Source organism: Phoca vitulina, unplaced genomic scaffold, assembly GCF_004348235.1.
Source record: "Phoca vitulina isolate PV1807 unplaced genomic scaffold, GSC_HSeal_1.0 scaffold2, whole genome shotgun sequence".
In the NCBI taxonomy this organism is placed as follows: Eukaryota; Metazoa; Chordata; class Mammalia; order Carnivora; family Phocidae; genus Phoca; species Phoca vitulina.
The window spans coordinates 86,426,176-86,445,862 of record NW_022589705.1 but is presented as its reverse complement, the minus strand read 5'-3'; the positions used below and the strand labels follow the sequence as shown (position 1 = coordinate 86,445,862).

At 49.6% G+C, this 19,687-nt stretch overlaps 1 protein-coding gene across 1 annotated transcript in view; it reads left to right on the top strand.

Moving 5' to 3' along the window:
- VWA5B1 (von Willebrand factor A domain containing 5B1) overlaps nucleotides 1–19,687 on the top strand; it is a 59,648-nt gene that overhangs the window by 34,283 nt on the left and 5,678 nt on the right. Inside the window, exons 12-21 of the mRNA XM_032392224.1 lie at nucleotides 954–1,139; nucleotides 3,755–3,938; nucleotides 4,828–5,018; nucleotides 8,848–9,049; nucleotides 9,541–9,855; nucleotides 11,973–12,110; nucleotides 14,461–14,592; nucleotides 16,901–16,975; nucleotides 17,612–17,681; nucleotides 18,205–18,322. Coding sequence (XP_032248115.1) covers nucleotides 954–1,139; nucleotides 3,755–3,938; nucleotides 4,828–5,018; nucleotides 8,848–9,049; nucleotides 9,541–9,855; nucleotides 11,973–12,110; nucleotides 14,461–14,592; nucleotides 16,901–16,975; nucleotides 17,612–17,681; nucleotides 18,205–18,322 — 1,611 coding nt within the window. The remainder of the gene's footprint in view (nucleotides 1–953; nucleotides 1,140–3,754; nucleotides 3,939–4,827; nucleotides 5,019–8,847; nucleotides 9,050–9,540; nucleotides 9,856–11,972; nucleotides 12,111–14,460; nucleotides 14,593–16,900; nucleotides 16,976–17,611; nucleotides 17,682–18,204; nucleotides 18,323–19,687) is intronic.

Here is a 19,687-nt window from a genome sequence, read left to right as displayed (position 1 = left end):
GGTCAGTCCAGATCCTCCAGGAAGCAGAGACAGAGCAGGTTTTAAGAAGCTCATAACTACAAGAGGTTCATTGGGGGATAATGTCTGTGAAAGAAAAAAGAGGAAGAAGCAGGAAGGAGAACTCTTCAGCCCGTAATGCACATGCATACCCGTGAAAGGATTGAGCAGGGAGAGCTTCAGACTGCGAGTCTGGCAAGGTCTCAGCCAACCCAACAGGGAGCTCTGGAGCAAAGATCACCCATTAGGTAGTCAAATTGGGCTGAACTGCCAACACTAGTATCCCTGCTGTGCTCAGTCATTGCCTGAGGGCTTCCAGAGAGAGGTGTGGTCTTGGCTGGAAAGCTGGGGCTGCATCTGGAGACTATCACCTAACGGCATTCGTTGCAGAAAAAGGACACAGTCTTCCTCCAAGGGGGATCGGGGAGTGCACCCTTATGGCTTACACAATCCCCAAATCATTTTTCTCCAGCTCTGCAGTACATTTGAAGAAATCAGCCTAAGTGATGCAAAACCACAGCTGTCATTTATTGAACACCTATCATGAGGCAGCGACTTCAAATCCAGTATCTCAGCTAATCCTCCCAACTACATTGAGAGTTGAAAATTACTAACTCACTTTACCGGAAAAGGAAACAGAGGCCCAGCAAGGCAAATTAACTTGCTCAAGATCACTATCCAGTCCATGCTTTGACACAAACTTTCTTTGGGTCTTAGATGTCCTCATTATAAAATGCCAAGCTTAGAGAAGCAAGATCTGCTCCAACTCTGACATTCTAGTAGTCTAAGAAGCTCAGAGGCACGTTCACTGCTGAACAAGCCACCCCAAGGCCTATTGTGTCTTCTTCTCTGCTCACACCCCGTCATGCTCATACCCACATGGTCTCTGTGCTCCTCATCTCTGCATGCCCCTGCTCACATGTGCCCCCAACCTGTGTTCTGACCCTGCCTAACAGATGATCAAATCCCTGAAGAAGGCCATGGCCCCAGTCCTGAGTGATGTAACTGTGGAGTGGGTCTTCCCCGAGACCACCGAGGTCCTGATCTCGCCTGTGAGCACCAGCTCCCTCTTCCCCGGAGAGCGGCTGGTGGGATATGGCATTGTGTGTGATGCCTCCTTATACATCTCCCATCCCAGATCTGTAAGTATCTTAGACATTCCAGAACAGCGGGGCTCCAGAACATTACCCACAAAACCATCCTTAGCTGGAAAGGCTATTGGTGGCCACTAGGAACTAATTGGATCTCGGTCTACAGTTTTGGGGTCTGGTTGCCAGGCCATGGGCATGTGGTCATGGTGACACTTCTTGGGTAAATGCTATCATCACAACACGTGGTTCTTAAGATCCCCTGCAGCAGAAAAACTGGGGGAATGTGTCTAAAATGCAGAGCCCAAGGGGCGCCTGGGTGGCTCAGTTGGGTTAAGTGGCCAACTCTAGATTTTGGCTCAGGGTCTTGATCTAAGGGTCCTGGGATCGAGTCCTGTGTGGAGCTCTGCACTCAGCAGGGAGTCTGCCTCAGGATTCTCTACCCCCTCTGCCCCTCCAACTATCTCTCTCTCAAATAAATAAAAATCTTTTTAAAAAATAAAATAGGTGCACCTAGGTGGCTCAGTTGGTTAAGCAACTGCCTTTGGCTCAGGTCATGATCCTGGAGTCCCAGGATCAAGTCCCTGCATCGGGCTGCTGGCTCAGCAGGAAGTCTGCTTCTCCCTCTGACCCTCCCCACTCTCATGCTCTCTATCATTCTCTCTCTCTCTCAAATAAATAAATAAAAATCTTTAAAAAAATAAAATAAATAAAATAAAATGCAGAGTCACTGAACTCTACCTCTGAAACTAATAATATGCTATATGTTAATTAATTGAATTTAAATAAATTTTAATTTAATTTAAGAAGTAATAATAATAATAAATAAAACGCAGAACCCAAGCTCCAAGCCAGGTCTACTGAATAAAAGTCTTTGAGGGTAACGCCCAGGAACCTGCATTTGACATAATCGCCCCAAAGTGATTTTGACAAACAACTCAGTTCAGAACAACTGCACTCAGGTTTCTTTCCCCAAAAGCTCTATTCAGGTCATGTCTCCTTAGATAAGTTTGTGTTTTACTTACATGGATCATTCTCTTGTCTGTGGTGACAGAAGTGAGATAAAAGTGAGAAACTTCTCAAAGGAAGGTGGAATTCATGCTAAAATGTGGGGAATTGCCTGAAATTTCCCCATCTCTCCTCTTTAGTGAGTCTCTCTACGCCTGCTTGAAGGATTTGCCATCTTGTTTTATTTTTAAGCAGGAGTCACCAACTCATTGCCTAGAGGGACTGGGCAGGTATAAAATGAATGAAATGGACTTCTAAAAATAAAAGGGGAAAACGCCATGAAGGATAGCAATTATCACGGAGTCCACAGAGAGGTAAGAGGGGTGGTGAGGAATATGGCAAACTGGATGGCACACGGCCATCTCAACTGGGTGACCCCACCCCAGCGTGGGCTCTGTGTTAAAGGTGTTTTCAATCTTGCAAGAGAAGTGAGAATTGTGTGTCATATTTCCAGCTTTTAGAATGTTATACTATCTCCTAAGAATCATGTCAGGGTAATGGTTACTGTGTTATGGAGAGTGGGGTCTTCAAATGTAGGGAGAAGATGCTAAACAGAATGTTGGTCGGTCTTTGAACAGTCTAGACCCTCCTTGGAGGTCTCGGAGGCAGCAGATCATCAATGGATGCTACCACTGGAATGGATCCTCAAATAAATGCCTTCTCCTTTCCTTACCCATGAGACTGGCAAAGTTTTCTCCTGGTACTAGCAGGGCTCTTGGGGAAAGGTACCCTTGCCCATTGTGGTGTAAATATGACTTGCCCTCCTGGAAAGCAATCTAGAAATAACTAATGAAATTAGAAATACATAACTTCTCAGCCTAGAAATCCCTCCTAAGAATCTAACACCTAGAAATAAAAGTGATGTAATAGATTTATGTCCAAGGATTCACTGTAGCAATTTTTTTGTGGTGCAAAATAAATGGCCACAAAGCAAATGCTTAAAAATAAGGAGTGCTAGAATATTGTGCAGTCAAAAGTTAAAAAGAAGAGTTGATATGCAGGATTTCCAAAATGTTTTAAGTGCAAAATTCAAGATACATGTAAATGTAAGTAATATAGTCCAGTTCTTGTAAAATAAAAATTATCTCCAAAGCCCTTATGTTTTATATATATGTTTATATCGTGGAGAATGGAATGGAAGGAGCAGATGGTTCATTTTGTTAATTTTGGTTACCTACTTGGAGACAGCAGTGGCATTGAGAATTACCTTTAAAAATTTTTTTAAATAAAGAAGATAATTAAAAATATAAACAATATAGGGGGTGCCTGGGTGGCTCAGTCATTAAGCATCTGCCTTCGGCTCAGGTCATGATCCCACGGTCCTGGGATCAAGCCCCGCATTCAGCTCCCTGCTCAGCGGGAAGCCTGCTTCTCCCTCTCCCACTCCCCCTGCTTGTATTCCCTCTCTTGCTGTGTCTCTCTCTGTCAAATAAATAAATAAAATCTTTAAATATATATATAAACAATATAAATGTTATGAAGAGTTGGTTCCATTCACCATCTCTTGAACAGAAGTCTACCTAAATTACTCAAGCAAGCAAAAAGCTTTCCTGTTATTCTAGATCCTCAAGGATGGAACGCCTACCACCTCCCATCCCACCCGGCCTGCCCTACAGGTGTTCTTTCTGACATCCAGCCCTCCTTTCTCTCCCTCCCTCCAGGACAAGAGGAGACGATACAGCATGCTGCACTCTCAGGGGTCCAGCAGCTCCGTCTTCTACCACTCCCAGGATGAGGGGCCCAGCCCAGACAGCAGAAACTGTGCCAAGAGCGTGGGGTCACACTTCAACCTGAGGCAGCCCAAAGATGCCCAGCCATCCATCGGAGATTCCACCACTAATCCTGGTTAGTCTGCTGTTCCTTGTGCTTCGCTCTCTCTTCAGGAAGGCCACGATGGCTACATTTTGCAGAGCACTTACTATGTGCTGAGCACTTTATACAAAGAATCTCACTGAATAGTTAGCAGCTGTAGGGATGGATCCTATTCCACCGATTTTATAGGTGATGAAACTGAGGCTTGGAGCCCTTAAGCAACTTGGCTAAGCTCATGAAACCTGCAAGAGGGAGGGTACAGACAGGTCCAGAGCTGTTTGCATCCAAAGCCTCTTTATGGTGCTAATTTCCATTCATAGGGCATTTATTGATCACCTACCATGGCTAAGTCCTGAACACAGCGTGGGAAGCAAGGATGATGCAAACATGGACTCTTGTCCTTCAGAAACTCTCTGCCTAGTGGAAGAGATACAGTTGGCTCTAACTTTGATAGAAGCAGAGTGACAGGGACCACAGCAAAGTTTAATAAGCTGTGGGGGGGGGGGTCCCAAGGAAAGACACATTGTTAGACGATATCAACAGAGACATAATGAAGGCACAGATTCTTAGAAGTGGGAAGGGAGAGGAGATTCCAGGCAGTAGAAACTGGCTGAGCAAAGACGTAGAAATGTGACACCTAGAAAACTAGAAAACACATACACAAGTGATTGCTCATCTGGTACATCTGGAGCACACAGCACATTGAAAAAGGAGCAGAAAGGACAGTAGCCGGATAGATGGATTAGGACCAGTTTACATAAGGCTTTGAACGCCAAGGGAGGTGAGACATCTACAAATATTTCAGCAGGCAAGCCATGGATAACTCAAGAAGTTTCCAAGCAGGAAAGGAGCATGCAAGCCCCTCTCTCTCTTTCCCCACTGACCTCCACCCTGACGGCATCCCTTGTCACCACCCACCCAGGTCTAGACTTTTCCCAGCGACGGCGGGCATATAGCACCAACCAGATCACCAACCACAAGCCCTCCCCAAGGGCCGCCACAGCCAGCGACCCCACAGTGCCTGCCAGGAGATACCCACTTCGGAAAGCCAAGCTTCAGGACCTCACCAACCAGACCAGCACAGATGCCCCGTGGTGGCAGATTGATTTGCAGGTATCTGAGCAGGGCAGGTTGGAGTTGGGGGGACCATAGATGGGGAGAGAGCTGTCTCCTGCTTCAGCCACAAGGATGGAGCCTGTCCACTACTTATACTGCAAAATGAGTGTCTTCTTCCTCATTTTTGGGGATCTTCATCTGCCTGAGCCCCTTTCTAATAATGGTACCTAGTACTCAGTGACATTACCCATTCTCTGTATGGAACACTTCCCAGCTGGTAAGGAGCAGCCCCATCTACACTCATTTGGTTTTATTTATTTATTTTTTTTTTTTAAAGATTTTATTTATTTATTTGAGACAGAGAGAATGAGAGAGAGAGAGAGAGCACATGAGAGGAGGGAGGGTCAGAGGGAGAAGCAGACTCCCTGCCGAGCAGGGAGCCCGATGCGGGACTCGATCCAGGGACTCCAGGATCATGACCTGAGCCGAAGGCAGTCGCTTAACCAACTGAGCCACCCAGGCGCCCCTACACTCATTTGGTTTTATAGCACTCCTGAGAGGAAGGAGTGGGGGAGCTGACCACCCCCACTCTGTATAGATGTGGAAATTGAGGGCCAGAAAGGTCAAGTGACTTATCCACGGTCACATAGGCAGTCAGGGGATTGCAACCCAGGACCCTCTGCCTGCAAAGCCCTCACTTCCCTCCTCCCTCACACTGCACCTTCTGCAAATCCCAAGGGTTGTACATTCACTCAGGGCAGAGATCATCTCAGAATTAGAGCCAGAACGGGACTAGTCACCCACTGTTCAGCTGGACCAAAGTTTCTCAACCTCAGCGCTATTGACACAATAATTCTTTGTTGAAGGGGCTGTCCTGTGTATTGTAGAATGTTTGGCAGCATGCCTGGCCTCTATCAACTGAATACCACCTTCAACCATGATGACCAAAACTGTCTGCACTCATTGCCAAATTCCCCTGAGGAAGAGGGTAAAATCACCAGATGGAGAAATACTGTCCCAAACCAAATTGGTGTTTGTTATTATCTGCATACCTTATCCACTTTCTTAAGAATGGGCTTCATGTAGCTTTGTCATTGTGAGTCAAATTCCATAAAAGGACCCTTTCGGTCTCCCCTCTCCCACCCACCACCACCAGCCCTCCCTGCCTCTCCATAAGCTCCTACACTCCCCAAGGGCAGAGACATTGACCCCTTGACCCCGCAGGCCCTTCTCTGTGCTTAGTCAGGGATCATTTGATGCGGTTGGAAGACACTGATCTTGGAGTCAGGTGGACTCCGCTCCTCAAACATGTTGCTTACCCTCTCTGAGCCCCAACTTCCCCATCTATGAAATGGGGAGAGTAGTTTGTACAGCTGATTGAGCTAACTGCCATCAGCAGGTATTGACTGGGAGACAACTCTAAGTGGAAGACTTGCAAGCAATGGCTGATAGGAGATGAACTGCCTGGTGCACCCCTGGTGTACAGTAGGTGTCCTTTAAATGCAACTCTCCTTGGTGAGAGCTCTGGGCAGCTTAGCATCTGTGGTCTCCTGCTTGCTTCTGACCCATCTTTGCTCATGTCTCCCTGGTCGCCTGCTCGGCTTCTTCTCCAATCTGATTCTCCCCAACACACTTGTACAAACGCACACACATGCATGCACACGCACACACGTACACCCTTCCTGCAGCCTCTGGCTGGGTGAAGGGCTGAATCTTAGACTAACCCGTTGCCATGGAAACTGTAGCAGCGTCCGTTTCTCAGTGTGGAGGTGATGGTGGGGCAGGGGTGAGGGGAATCCCAGCCTCTGATGGGAGATGGGGATTAAGGACCTCTTGGGACCCAGCAGCCCTGGCTGGATACCAGCTCCTACCGAGGCCGTCCTACCAGTGACCAGTCCCTTTCTTCTCCCACACCCTTGTACCATCTCCAGGACCTCAGGCCCAGAGGAGACAGGAAGGAGGACCCCAGCCCCTGCCCTAAGCAGCCCTTATCTAAAGGAGAAGCGCAATCCCCTTCCCAATAAATACTTGATAGAGATAAGAAAGCCTCCATGGTTAACTGTTGACCTAAAAACCTGAGAGTCCACTTTTTCTGTTTCATCTTGCAAGTGCTTTTGCCCCCCATCCTCTCCCCCTACCAAGCATATGTGCTCCCAGAGGCACAAAATTCATTTTTAATTAATTTAATATTCTTTAATTACAGAAGTAATACATACTCAGAGTTTGCAATAAAAACTCTCAAACAGTTCAGGCAGGTATAAAGTAAAAATAAAATTACCCCTTCCCTGTGCCCGAACCCACTGATTTTCAGTGTTTCCTTCCAGAAATAATACACACACACACACACACACACACGCAACACACATATATGTTTTGAATAATCACATTGTAAATCTCCAATTATATCCAATTATTATTGGATAGCTCTAAAATCCAAAAGTAAATCTCCAATTTACACTTTTAATGTCTTTTTAATTCTTTTTTTTTTTTTTTTTTGGTATTCAGTAAAATTCCTCTTTTTGGTGAACAGTTCTGTGAGTTTTGACAAACGCATAGTCATGTAAATATCTCCACAATCAAAATACAGAATGGTTGCAATTTACTTTTTTAAAATATGTTTGATCTTGGACATCTTCCCACATGGGTATGAAGAAATCTGACTCTTTCATTTCAGTGTTTGTTGTGTGGCCTTCCATTGCATGGATCTTCCATAACTTGTCAACCCCTATTGATGTGCATTTTGAGAATGTCCAGATATTCACTTTTACAAACAATGCTGCAACAAATCTATAGTACGTGCACAAAGATATTCGCATCCTGTGCATTTCCACAGAACTTCTAAAAATGGAATCGTTGGGTCAAATGAGCTTGTGCACATTTAATGTTGATAGCACACTGCTGAAGTGTCCTCCCACAGGTGTGCCTCAACTTCATACTCCCATCAACGGTCCACGAGAGAAACCCTGTCTCCCTGTTGGCCACAATGGGTGTCATCAAATGTTTAAATATTTGCCAATCTGGAAGGTGGAAAAAATCATATAACTTATTTTAATTTAGAGCAATGCTCATGAGGCAGAGCATTTTTTCATGGGTTTATTGGATACTTTTTCTGTGAATTGCCTATAGATGCCCTGAACCCATAGTCTACCTCTGCTCCCCGTGCCCCAGTGATTTATAAGAGCTTTTTCTTGAAAATAATCTTTGTCATGCGTGTTGCAGATATATTTCCCAGTTTATCCCTTGCCTTTTGGTGTTTTTTGTACCAGCACAAGAATAGACAGATTAAATCCACAACACAGAAGAGAAAGTCCAGAAATAAAACCAATGTACATGAGAACTTTGATAGGATAGAGGTAGGGAATTGATAAACCTTAGAAACTCAATGAATGAACCATATTTAATAAATGGTGTTGAGATCTGTACTAAGAAAATCAAGGAAAGGCTGGTTCCTATTTCTTTACACCAAAATAAATTTCATGTGAGTCAAAGATTTAAGCAAACAAAAATAAATCATAAAAATTCTAGAATTTTTTTTGAGTGGGAAAGACCTTTTAAGCATGACATATGAGAAGACATAAGGAAAAGGCTGATAATTTTAGCCTCCTCCCAACACACACACAAAGTTTTAAACTTTATGGCAAAAAAAGAGTGGGTTTAGAATATTATCCATGGTATGTGATTTTCCATGGTTTTCCATGGTTTGGACTTCATCCATGCTTTGGGATTATTTGTGTTGATGGTTCTCATGGGTAGTGGAGAGTAGGTTATGTGTCCTCGGGTACTGCAGAAGGACCTGGGCTGCCCAGGGAAAGAGCTGTGGCTAGGGGTGGAGGGAAGGGGCAGCCAGTAGGAGCTCAGCCTCCTCCCCTCCCTCTTGTACTCCTAGCCCTTGCTGAACAGTGGTCTGGACCTGAGCCAGGGCCCCAGACTCCGCGGCCCAGGAGCCCGCAGGCCCTCTCTGCTGCCCCAAGGCTGCCAGCCCAGCCTGCCTTCCAGCCAGGAGACCCAGACCTGGAGCCCCATGAAAGAGCCGGATCTTGGGTCTAGCCTGAAGCCTGCCTCAGACAGCCGTAGCCCTGGGGACCTAGGTAAGTGCCCACAGGGTCTAGGACCTGACCGGGGGACAGGGAGGAATTCTTGGCTGTAGCCCAGCTTCAGATGATAGGATTGAGGGCAAATGCCTTTGTCTGTGCCCTTGGAGGGAAGGACAGGCTGTTGCCCATCCGTGCCAGAGAACCTCACCAATCCCACTTTTCCCCGATCAACCTGGCCCTTGGGCTGACTGAGGCTCCCAGATGTCCCTGTGGCTGCACTCTTCGCTGCCCAAGTGTCCCCACCCCACCCTATCTGGCTACCTCGGGTACTGGATTCCTGGAGGTGGGTCTGCCCCATTTTGGGTACAGGTCCATACCATCCAGCTGTCCTAGGGAAGGATTCCTGTGTTCCTTGAGGTGGAGGGTGGGGGGAAGAAGACTGTACTTGCTTCGCGATATCTGCGCCCTGGGGAGGAATGACGTCCCTGAGGGTTGACCTCTGTGCCCCAGCTCAGAGCATCGTCTGGTTGTCCCTCCGCCCGCAGAGCCGTCCCATCACCCTTCCGCCTTCGAGACTGAGACGTCCTCGGACTGGGAGCCCCCGGCAGAGTCCGAGGAGCGGATCAATCCCGGCAGGCCCCCCACTCCAGGCCCGGTGCTGGGCAAGGCCGTGGTCAAGGGCTTGCGCGACAGCCAACGTTTGCAGTGGGAAGTGACCTTTGAGCTGGGGCCCCCCGGCCCGGAGCGGGGAGGGGCACACGACGCCGACCTGTGGAGCGAGACCTTCCACCACCTGGCGGCCCGCGCCATCATCCGCGACTTCGAGCAGCTGGCGGAGCGCGAGGGCGAGATCGAGCCAGGTGAGCTCCGCGCCTGCGCGCTCCGGACCGCCTCCGGGAGCCCCTCCTCACAGCCCCGCCCCATGCCCCATCCTACCCCCTCCCCATTTCCGGGCCCCGCCCCCTCCCCAAGCCCCGCCCCATGCCCCGTCCCACGCCCCCCCCACCAGGATCCTCTCTTCTCCTCCCCATACCCGGGCCCCGCCCCATCCCCCTCCCGGCCCACCCACCGGTGATCCCCTCTCCTCCCCAGGCTTCGGTAACCTCCTTCTTCCCACAGCCCTGCCACTGTCTAGTGCTCCACCTCTTGTCCCCCACCGCTGCCTCCAGGTGTCTCCCCTCTGCCCCAGCACTCCCAGCCCCACCCTCCACTTCCCCCTTCCCCGCCACACACACACACACACACACACACAGCCCAGGGTTCCATCCTTTCCTTGATCCCCCCCCGTCCCCCAGCCCCCAGACGCCTCCCCGCCAGCCCTGGCCTCCTCCACCCCTCCCACCCCGTCCCGTGATCCGGTGATCTGTCCTCTCTTTCCTTTTTCCCTCTGCTGCAGTCCCCCATTCCTTCTCACCTCCCAGGGCTTCTCCTTGCCGCGCCCCCTGTAGGGCTCCAGAGACAGAACAATGGGGCCCGCCCTATCCCCTATCCCCTGACCTGCTCCGCTGGGACCACACCTTCTTACAGAACCCACTAGACCTAGTTGGTCCACTCACCCACTCATCAACGCCATTTATTACTTTTGGATCATCCCGGGGCCAGGCTCAACGGTGCAGTGACCACCACAATCCCCATCCTTATGGCACGGACTAGCGGGGAAGCCGACATGAATCAAATAATTATACACACGATTAATTGAGTGCATTTGTCCTGAGTACTATTAAGAAATACAGGGATCCAAGAAATCCTATAATGGGGATGGTAGGGAACTAATTTAGTTCAGGAATTGGGGCAAACATTCCTAAGACAGTGATTCCTGGGATCACAATGGTGCACGCTTGGAGAATAGATTGGTATAGATACAGAGAACACTATTTGTTTGGTTTTTTTTTTTTTTTTAAGATTTTTTATTTATTTGCAAGAGAGAGAGAATGAGAGACAGAGAGCATGAGAGGGAGGAGGGTCACAGGGAGAAGCAGACTCCCTGCTGGGCAGGAAGCCCAATGTGGGACTCGATCCCGGGACTCCAGGATCATGACCTGAGCTGAAGGCAGTCGCTTAACCAACTGAGCCACCCAGGCGCCGGAGAACACTATTTGTGATAGGTTCATGCTTTGTTTATACAGTAATATATTGCTTATAGTTTACATTATTTGTACTTTTGTATAACACATTTTTTTTTCTGAGCACCTCACCTTACAGTTTACAAAATATTTGTACAATCCCTCACCACCTTGACTCCTCACACAGCCCTCGGAGGCAGCCAGCCATGGAGACTGCTCACTTGTTCCGTGGGAAGAACTTGGGTTTGAGGGTCAGATCATCCTGAGTTCTGATCCCAGGGCCATTACTAACTCGCTGTGTGACCCTGTGTTTTGCGCTCTCCCTCTCTGGTTTTCAATCTTCTCTGCAAGATTGTCCCAATGGGCCAGACCAGGGGTCCCCACCCAGCCAGGGTACCTGTGAAATCCTGCAGCAAAGTTTTTATCGGATAGCTGCAAAATGAAAATAGAGAATACAGGTGACGTAGAGGGGTGTTGGGTTGTTGTTGTTTGGTTGTTGTTTTTTTTTTTAGATTTTATTTTTAAGTGAACTCTACACCCAACCTGGGGCTCGAACTCACAACCCAAGATCGAGGGTGGCACACTCCACTGACTGAGCCACCAGGTGCACCTAGAGGATTTTTTTAAATAACACTCAAGTTATTTAAGGGGTGTAACTATCTTTTTGTCCTAGATGTCTTAGCTCTTTTACATTAAAATGTCCTTATTTTATGAAACGCTGATGGAGGTTAATAATCTTGGGGGTGGGGGTTAATCTCCTTAACTGGCAAGTGGGCAGACCCCTTGATTTTAAGGGCTTATGGAATCCCAAAGATGGGGACCACTGGCCTAGCCCTTCCTTTAGCTTCCAGAAGTTCTGTGCCAGGTAGGACTTTCCGGATCCACACACTGACCCCCGGTTTCTCCCTCCACAGGGTCCAGCCGCCGTTACCAGGTGAATGCTGTGCACGCCAGCAAGGCCTGCAATGTCATCAGCAAGTATACGGTCTTTGTGCCTGTGGACGTGAGCAGGAGCCGGTACCTGCCCACCGTGGTGGGGTACCCCAACTCTGGTAAGGCAGATGGGCACGTCTGAGGGCCAAGCAGCACCCCCTTGGCTGTCAGAGGGGAGCTGGGACACAAAGGAGCACAGACCTGCCGAGAGGGGTATAAGGAATGGCCTAGAAGCAAAAAGGCTCCTGGCCGATGATTCAGTCACCATAGGGTGGTGGGTACATGAGCCCCCCGCCCCCCCACTGCTCTTCAGAAGGCAATGAAACCACCCCACTCCCTTTTCCCCACCAAATGAATAGGACTTTATTGTACTTTTCCAATTGGGACAATGCGTGTGCTCTCCGTAGAAAATTCTAAAATATAGAAAGACATAAAATAAATAAAAATGCCTGGAATTGACAGTCATCCAGAAATGAGTAACTAATTACCTCCTTGGTGTGACTATCCTTCCAGACTTCTCGCTGTGAATATCTACATGCAGAGAAATCAAAAGATAATTTTTCATGAATTGGATTATACCAATATGTGCTGTGTTCTACCAAATGTGGGTGTGGAAAAAAATCTTTCCATGAAGGTGACTGTCTATCACCACTTTAATAGCTGCAGTGTTTTCTACTTTCATCATCAATTAGACAGTGGTCCAAAGCACTTTATCTACATCGAATGACTTAATCCTCAACACGGCTCCACAAAGTAGATGCTATTATTATCCCCATTTTACAGATGGGAAGGTAGAGGCAGAGGGAGTTAAGTTACTTGCCCAAGGTCACACAGCAGTGAGGGGCAGAGCCAGGCTTTGAATCTCAAGGCCTGGCTGCAGAATCTGTACTCTCTCCTACTCCTCTCCACTACCACTTAAGGTTTATCAGAACCTTTTCCACCAGCCCCCCAGGTACTAGACCTTCAATTTATTCCCCTTTTGATTATCATAAATTATGGTGCAAAGAACATCTTTGTGCCCCTGTCTGGTTATCTCCTTGGGGTTAATTAACTCTCCAAAGTAAGATTGCGGATCAAAAAGTCTGCCCATTTAAAACTGGGATGTGTTTTGCCAAAGTGACCTGACTGGAAAGGTTGTTTGGGGGTCTGTTTTTCACCAACACTGTGTGCTGCTTATCTTTCTAAACGCTGCCAGGCTCGTAGGCAAGGGAAGAATCTCTCTTTGGGGAATTTTTTTAGTTTTTTTGGTGAGATACTTTTCATAGGTACATTAACTATATGTACTTTTTCTTTCCTGAATTACATTTTCGCATCCTCTGCAGTTCCTTTTTTTTTCTTTTTTTTTTTAGCAGAACTTCTAAAGAATGTTTAAAAACAAAATGTGCCTCTCCTTGTTCCTGTCTCCCTCCTCCCCCTGCTGTTTTTTATCTGTGGTATCAAAATCATCGACGACCCTGTTCCTTCTTTGGGTTGCTCTCATTTCAGGTTCTGGCCAGAGGCCCAGACTGTTACTCCACTGGACATTCTCATTCACTGGGCTTTGTCATCCTGAATGACATTCAGGATATCTCACCCTCCTTGCCCATCTCAGATCATCCTAGTGTCTATAGCCCACAGCCTGGAAGGTTCAGGGTCCTGGCCCATGTCTTAACCCAAGTCCCACAGCCCCCTAAGACCTGGATCAGTACTTCCCAAAGTGTGGTTCAGGAAACTAGAACCCTAGTTGCATGTCCTGAGCATGGCCATTCAGCACAAACTAGGAAGTCCCAGTTTAGGAAATACATTTAGGAACCACTGGATTAAATAAAGCTCAACGCCCAGTGTTTTCTTGATTGCAGAACTTGTTAGAGCCTTTAGTATGTTAATATACATCAGGAGGCTCAGAGAAGGGACTGTATTTTGCAGCTTCTTCCAAACTTACCTCCCCTTAGAACTCCTCGTTTTTTTAAGGAATAGTTTACAGACTAGTGTTCTCCAAGAGTGGGGTTCCCCAAAACACACTTGAGAGTGCTATAGCTTCATCTCTCTTTATCCATCCCCCGTTGGTGAGGCCCTGTCCTGTGGGAGGGGAATGGGGACCTTGGTCTCTGAGACCACAAACTAGGAGAGAAGGAAAATTGGGTGTTCTTGAGAAAAGCAGACTTTTAACTAACTAAAAATATTGCTGCTTCCTGAGCCTTGTCTTGGCCATAGCATGGACCTGGCAAGGTTATTATCCCCATTTTCCAGATGAGGAAACTGAGGCACAAAGTGGCTAGCACCCCATCCAGCTACTAAGAGTTGGGGCTGAGGTTCAAACCCAGGTCATTCTGGCTCCAAAGCTCATGGTCTTACCTTGTACAATGTCTTTCTGTCTCTGGACAAGTGACAGACTGAAGGGAGAATCATTCCTGCCAGCCCTGGGGGAGAGGCAGGCAAAGGACTGACCCAAGTGTATCCATCTGACCCCTTCTCCTTGTCCTCATGAAGGTGCTGCATGGCGGATGATCAACTCTCAGGTCCTGACCCGACAGTGGAGGGGCGCCGCTGCTGGCTTCGGACGGTCTCAGACCCTGCTCGGGGAAGACTCGGCAGCAGGAGATGGCAAATTCCAGAACCTAAGTAAGAGCTGCCTCAGGCGTGTTCTGAAGCCTGGGCCCCAGAGGCACCCTGGTATCCAAGGCCCCCTGGAAGCCAGGCTCTGAGTCTGCCCTCTGGGCCCCCTGCAGGACCAGGGTGAGGCCAGGCCTCCCAGGCTCTCGGAGGCTCAGCTTGGCCCAAGTATGCCTCCATGAACACAGCTTTGCTGAGAGAGCTGCCGGGAGCCCGTGTGCCCGCACCATCCCTCCACCTCTCCCCTTTCAAAGTCTGCAGAGCCCAGGGCCTGTTCCCTGACTCCAATCTCTTGAGTCCTCCCAGGCACCAAATGCCAGGAAAACTAATACACAAGGGGAAAAGCGAGGGCCAAGAGGTAGTTCCATCTGTTTGGGTCCTACCATCTGCTTCTTTCAGAATTCCCAAAGCTTCCTTTCTGCCTTTGCTTGATTTCGTTGTGCCTATGGCTTAAGCATCCATGATTTGACCCTTTTGTGACCTGGCACTAATTCACAGGATAGCTTTAACCCTCTGTTTCCTGAATGTCTGCATGTCTTTTGGTCCCTCCAAAGACAGCCTGGCTGCTGCAGTAGTCCTAACCCCTTCCTTCGTGCCCTCTCATGTATCTCCTGCCTTCTTCTATGCATGGGAAGGACATCAGAAGTCCCACCTGGCCCCTAGGCCAGACACCCAGATCATAATAATTTTTTACCTGGGGGACTCGAAAGTTCTCACAGACATTGATGGAGTAAAAAAAGGAACAGTGTGTGAGGGGTAGAAGAATGCGTAACTACACAACTAAAAAGCTCTGCCAGCTCTTTGGTCCCTCAGAGCCTCCCAAACTGGGGGTGGGGGAAGCTGCTGGAACCCCTGAGCCAAGCTGGGCTTCCCGTCTAGAGGAAATTTCTGGCTACCTTTTCATTTCTCCATAGCCCAGTTCTTGGTGGCCCATGGCTTCCATCAAAATCACAAATCCCTTCTTTTTTTTTTTTTTTTAAGATTTATTTCTTTATTTTGAGAGAGAGCAGGGGGAGGGGCAGACGGAGAGAGAGAATCCTGAGCAGTCTCCCCTTGAGCCGGAGCCTGCCGTGGGGCTGATCCCACGACCCTGAGATCATGACCTGAGCCGAAATCAAGAGTCAGACCCTTAACCGACTGAGCCACCCAGGCGCCCCAATCCCTTCTTTTCATTGACCTCTGATTCACACCCAAGTGTCTGTAACTTCTAAACTCTTATTCTATCCCAAGCCCTTTCTCTCCCCAAGGATGACAATAGCTAACATGTACTGTGAGTTTTCTTTGTGCTGGGCGCTGTTCTAATCTAATTTCCTCCAAGCGTCTGACAAAGTTGGTGAGGAAAGCGAGGCTCAGAGAAGTTAAGTGACTTACTCAGTGTCACACAGCAGATACATGGTAGAGCCAAGACTTGAACCCAGGCAGTGCTTGGCTCCAGAGCCCATGAGGTGAACTACCATGCTGCTGGCCTCCCGCCTGCCTCAGTTGCTCCACATCCAGTCCCTAATTCGCTGTGGTGCTGCTCCCGAGCCCCCAAAACAGAGCTTCTGGGCCCTCACAGAGCCACTAATGGTCTCAGAGGGGAGACAGAGGCTTTGATAAATTGTGTGCATGAAGACTTTTCCATATTTTATACTCTTCCCTTGTGGTATATTGCCCATCCTGGTCCAGCCCTTGAAATAACGATCATAAGAATAATCACCCTGATGATGCATATTCAACAGACTATGTAGTTATTATCCCCCATTTTACAGATGGGGAAACTGAGGCTCAGAGCCCTCTGACAAGTCAGTGCCATGTTCTGGTGCCTCCTGGAGAGTTGGCATGAGCCCCTCCTCAGTGAGGCACAGACCTGGTGAGCTGATGCCCACCCCTCGCCCCACCCTCAGGCCCCTGACCTGCTCCCATTGCCCTGCTAGGTCTATAGCTCTGGGCTTTATTGAGCACTTCCCTTGGGCCAGGCACTAAGCACTAGCTGGGTATTACCTCCCTTAATCCCTACAACAACACCGTGAGATGGATAGTCCGATCCCCAATTTTCAGTCTAAACTTATAAAGGAAGTAACTTTCCTGGGGTGACACAGCTAGTTGGGGGGGGTTGGGATTTGAATCCAGGTGTATCTGACTCTTATGGGGGAGCAATGGTGTTCTCTCTGGAAGACAAAGGCCCACACAAGCAGGGGTGGACACCCTGACCTTGCTCTCCCAGCCCACCCCCAGGTACTGTGAATTTGGACCTTCACTCTCCTTGGGGGGATGAGAGGTGAGAAAGGGAGGGCCAGAGGAGCTCAGGCCTCAGTGGCTTCATCATCTGTTGTAGATATGGAGGAAAGCCCCACCGCGCCCTTCAATGAGATCACGTCCCCGGGCCGCGAGAAGTATGTTGCTTCCGAAGGTGAGTAGGCAGTCAGCCAACTCTGTCCTTAATTAAGATGGTGGCAGTGATTGATCCTTGGGCCAGGAGAGTGTCTTAGCCCAACAAAGTCCTCAGTGGTTCATTTATTCCTCAAAACATCCCTGTGTGAGATTAATAGGAGCATCCTTAATCTAACGACGTGGAAACTAAGACTCAGAGAGGTAAAGTGACTTGCCCAAGGTCACACAGCAAGTTAGTGACAACACTGGGCCTGGAACTGGACCTCCCAGTTCCCAGCTGAGGGACCATTCTACCACCTAACTCTGCTTAGAAGCCTCCAGCAATGTGCCAGGGAAGGAAATTCAATGTCCCCACTCAGGGATGAGGGGTCTGATATGAAGCCATCACTGCCCCCCGTGGGTAACCTTCCAGAAGACACCAGCAGCCACCAGCCACGGAAACTTGGAGGTCTATTTCTTACACGTGGACATACGTATTTCACCCTTCCCCACACCACCTGGGTCAAAAGCAGCCCTGCAGCCTAACGGTTAGCTCGGACCCCTAGGGATGTAGGCAGGCCCCTTCTCCTCTCCGGGCCTCTGTTTCCCCGCTTGGCAGGGAGCACTTGGACAGGGTCATCTGTCAGGCCCCAACCGTCATTCTGTGGCTCTCCAGGTCCCCTGCGCAGTCTGGCCACCAATACCCTTTCTTCCTTCAAGACCTCAGACTCTCTCTTTGGATCCAGGTACGTGGGATTTCCACCAGAGGTAGGCTGACCCCCGGGGCCGTCCCTGGCTTGGGAGGCAGAAAGCAGGCCCAGCCTGACATTTAGACAAAAATGAACAATCTGAAGGGTATCGAGAAGGCCTCCTACCCCCAGATACACTGTCTCCTGGTTTCGCACTGTGGAAGCCCCCCGACATGTCTACGGTCTCCATGCAGGTGCAAACCCCCTGGGAGGGCTAGCCTAAGATTCTCTGACCACTGGGCTGAACAAGAATACACTATCGGAAGAGGGTCACAGAAAGAACACTAACGTGTTCCTCATCTAGGCTGCTGCTAACTCACTGACTGACTCGGGAAACGCAAGCCCCCCTCCCTGGGCCTCAGTTTCCCCAGCTGTCAAATGAGGAAGTCGGAGAAAGCCATCTGTCACCTCCCTTCTGGCCCTGACTTTCGGAGGCAGCTGAGCGGGCGCTGGGGGGTGGGATGACCAGGGACGCCGGGGGGGCAGCTCTGGCCACTCTTGCCCGGTTCCACCCACCCAGGCTGAATCTGAGCAAGTCCAGGCTGCTGACTCGAGCAGCCAAGGGCTTCCTGAGCAAGCCACTGACCAAGGCTCCAGAGTCAACCCCAGGGAGCCAGAGTTTCGACTATATCCCGCTGGTGAGTGCCCCAGACCCCAGACCTCAACCCCCAACACACTCCGAGGGGCCTTCCTGTGAGCCTCCTGCCCACCTCTCCCCCTTCACAAAGGGAAGAAGACTGAGAGCTTCCCACCCAAGTAGCCAGCAGGGCAAGGGCCGGGGGCCTAAGAGTGTTGCTAGAAGCCAGCACCAGCATCACGAATATTCTTTGCAATCTGCTCTCTTTGCTTTAAAAAATTCACAGGAATTTTGCATTCTACTCCACCATCTATGTGTGTTTATTTTCCAATACATAAAAATAAGCCTCGAAATAGCTCACAAGTAAGTAAAATTAACACCCCAGGGACACGCACCATGTTTAGCAAGCGACTCTGCAGACAGCCCAGCATGCTGTGGCAGGGTGAGAAGCCCAGGTCTGCAGGGGGGGGTCTCTGCATTGAAGAGCAAGGGGGCCCAGCAGGGCTTGGGGACTAGAGGGTGCTGGGAGAGGGGCCCCGGTGTGAGCTGCACCACACAGCCCCAGGCCCCACACACCCAACGCATAGTGTCACACTGAATTTCCAAACCTCCTGGGCTGCAGAGCACTGTGCTTGTATTAAGTGTTTGTGGAGCCAGGCACCGTGCTAGACCCTGGGAGGCAACCTTGAACTGGATGGACATAGTCCCTGAGCTCATGGCACTCAGTGTCTAGTGGGGACATGGACAAGGAACCAGACACTCCTGATGCTTGGGCGATGTGAGAGCAGAGGTCGGGTTTAGTGCGGGACATGTGACAGCCGGAGGGACACTGACTTCAGGCTTGAGGTCAGGGAGGAAGGAAGCCTGACTGCCTGAGGAGTGCAGTGGTCAGACGGAGACCTGAAGGGTGAGGAGTCATGGCCGGCAGTGGAGAGAGGAGAGAGCTTGGGGGCCGGAGAATTGGGGGTGGGCGGCGGGGGGATAGTTGAGGATGAGCCAGCGATCTGGAAATCGCTGATTCTAAGAGAAACTTGAAGTCACTGAGCTGATGGCCTCCAAAGAGCGCCATGGTCTATGCCTTACCAAAACCCTTCAAATTCGGGAAAGAGGAGGAGTTGGGGGGATGGGGCAGGGGAGGAAAGTTGAAGCAGCTGGTGGGTTGCAGAGCTGAGTAGAAAGTACACCTGTTGGGACTTAGAAACTGATCAGTGTGGAGGAGGGACCGGGAGGTGAGCTGCCCAGAGTGTGTCAGATGGCAGTGGACGGCCCCAGTGGCCGAGCAGGGCCCACCTGCGCAGGACAAGAGGCAGGTGTGAGGGGAAGATGTTGGGTTGGGCCTGATCAGTCTGAAGGGCCCGTGGGGTAAGCTCAGAGATGCCCAGTTGGCCGGGGTGTCCCGTAGATCTCCCAGGCGTGAGGGGCAGGC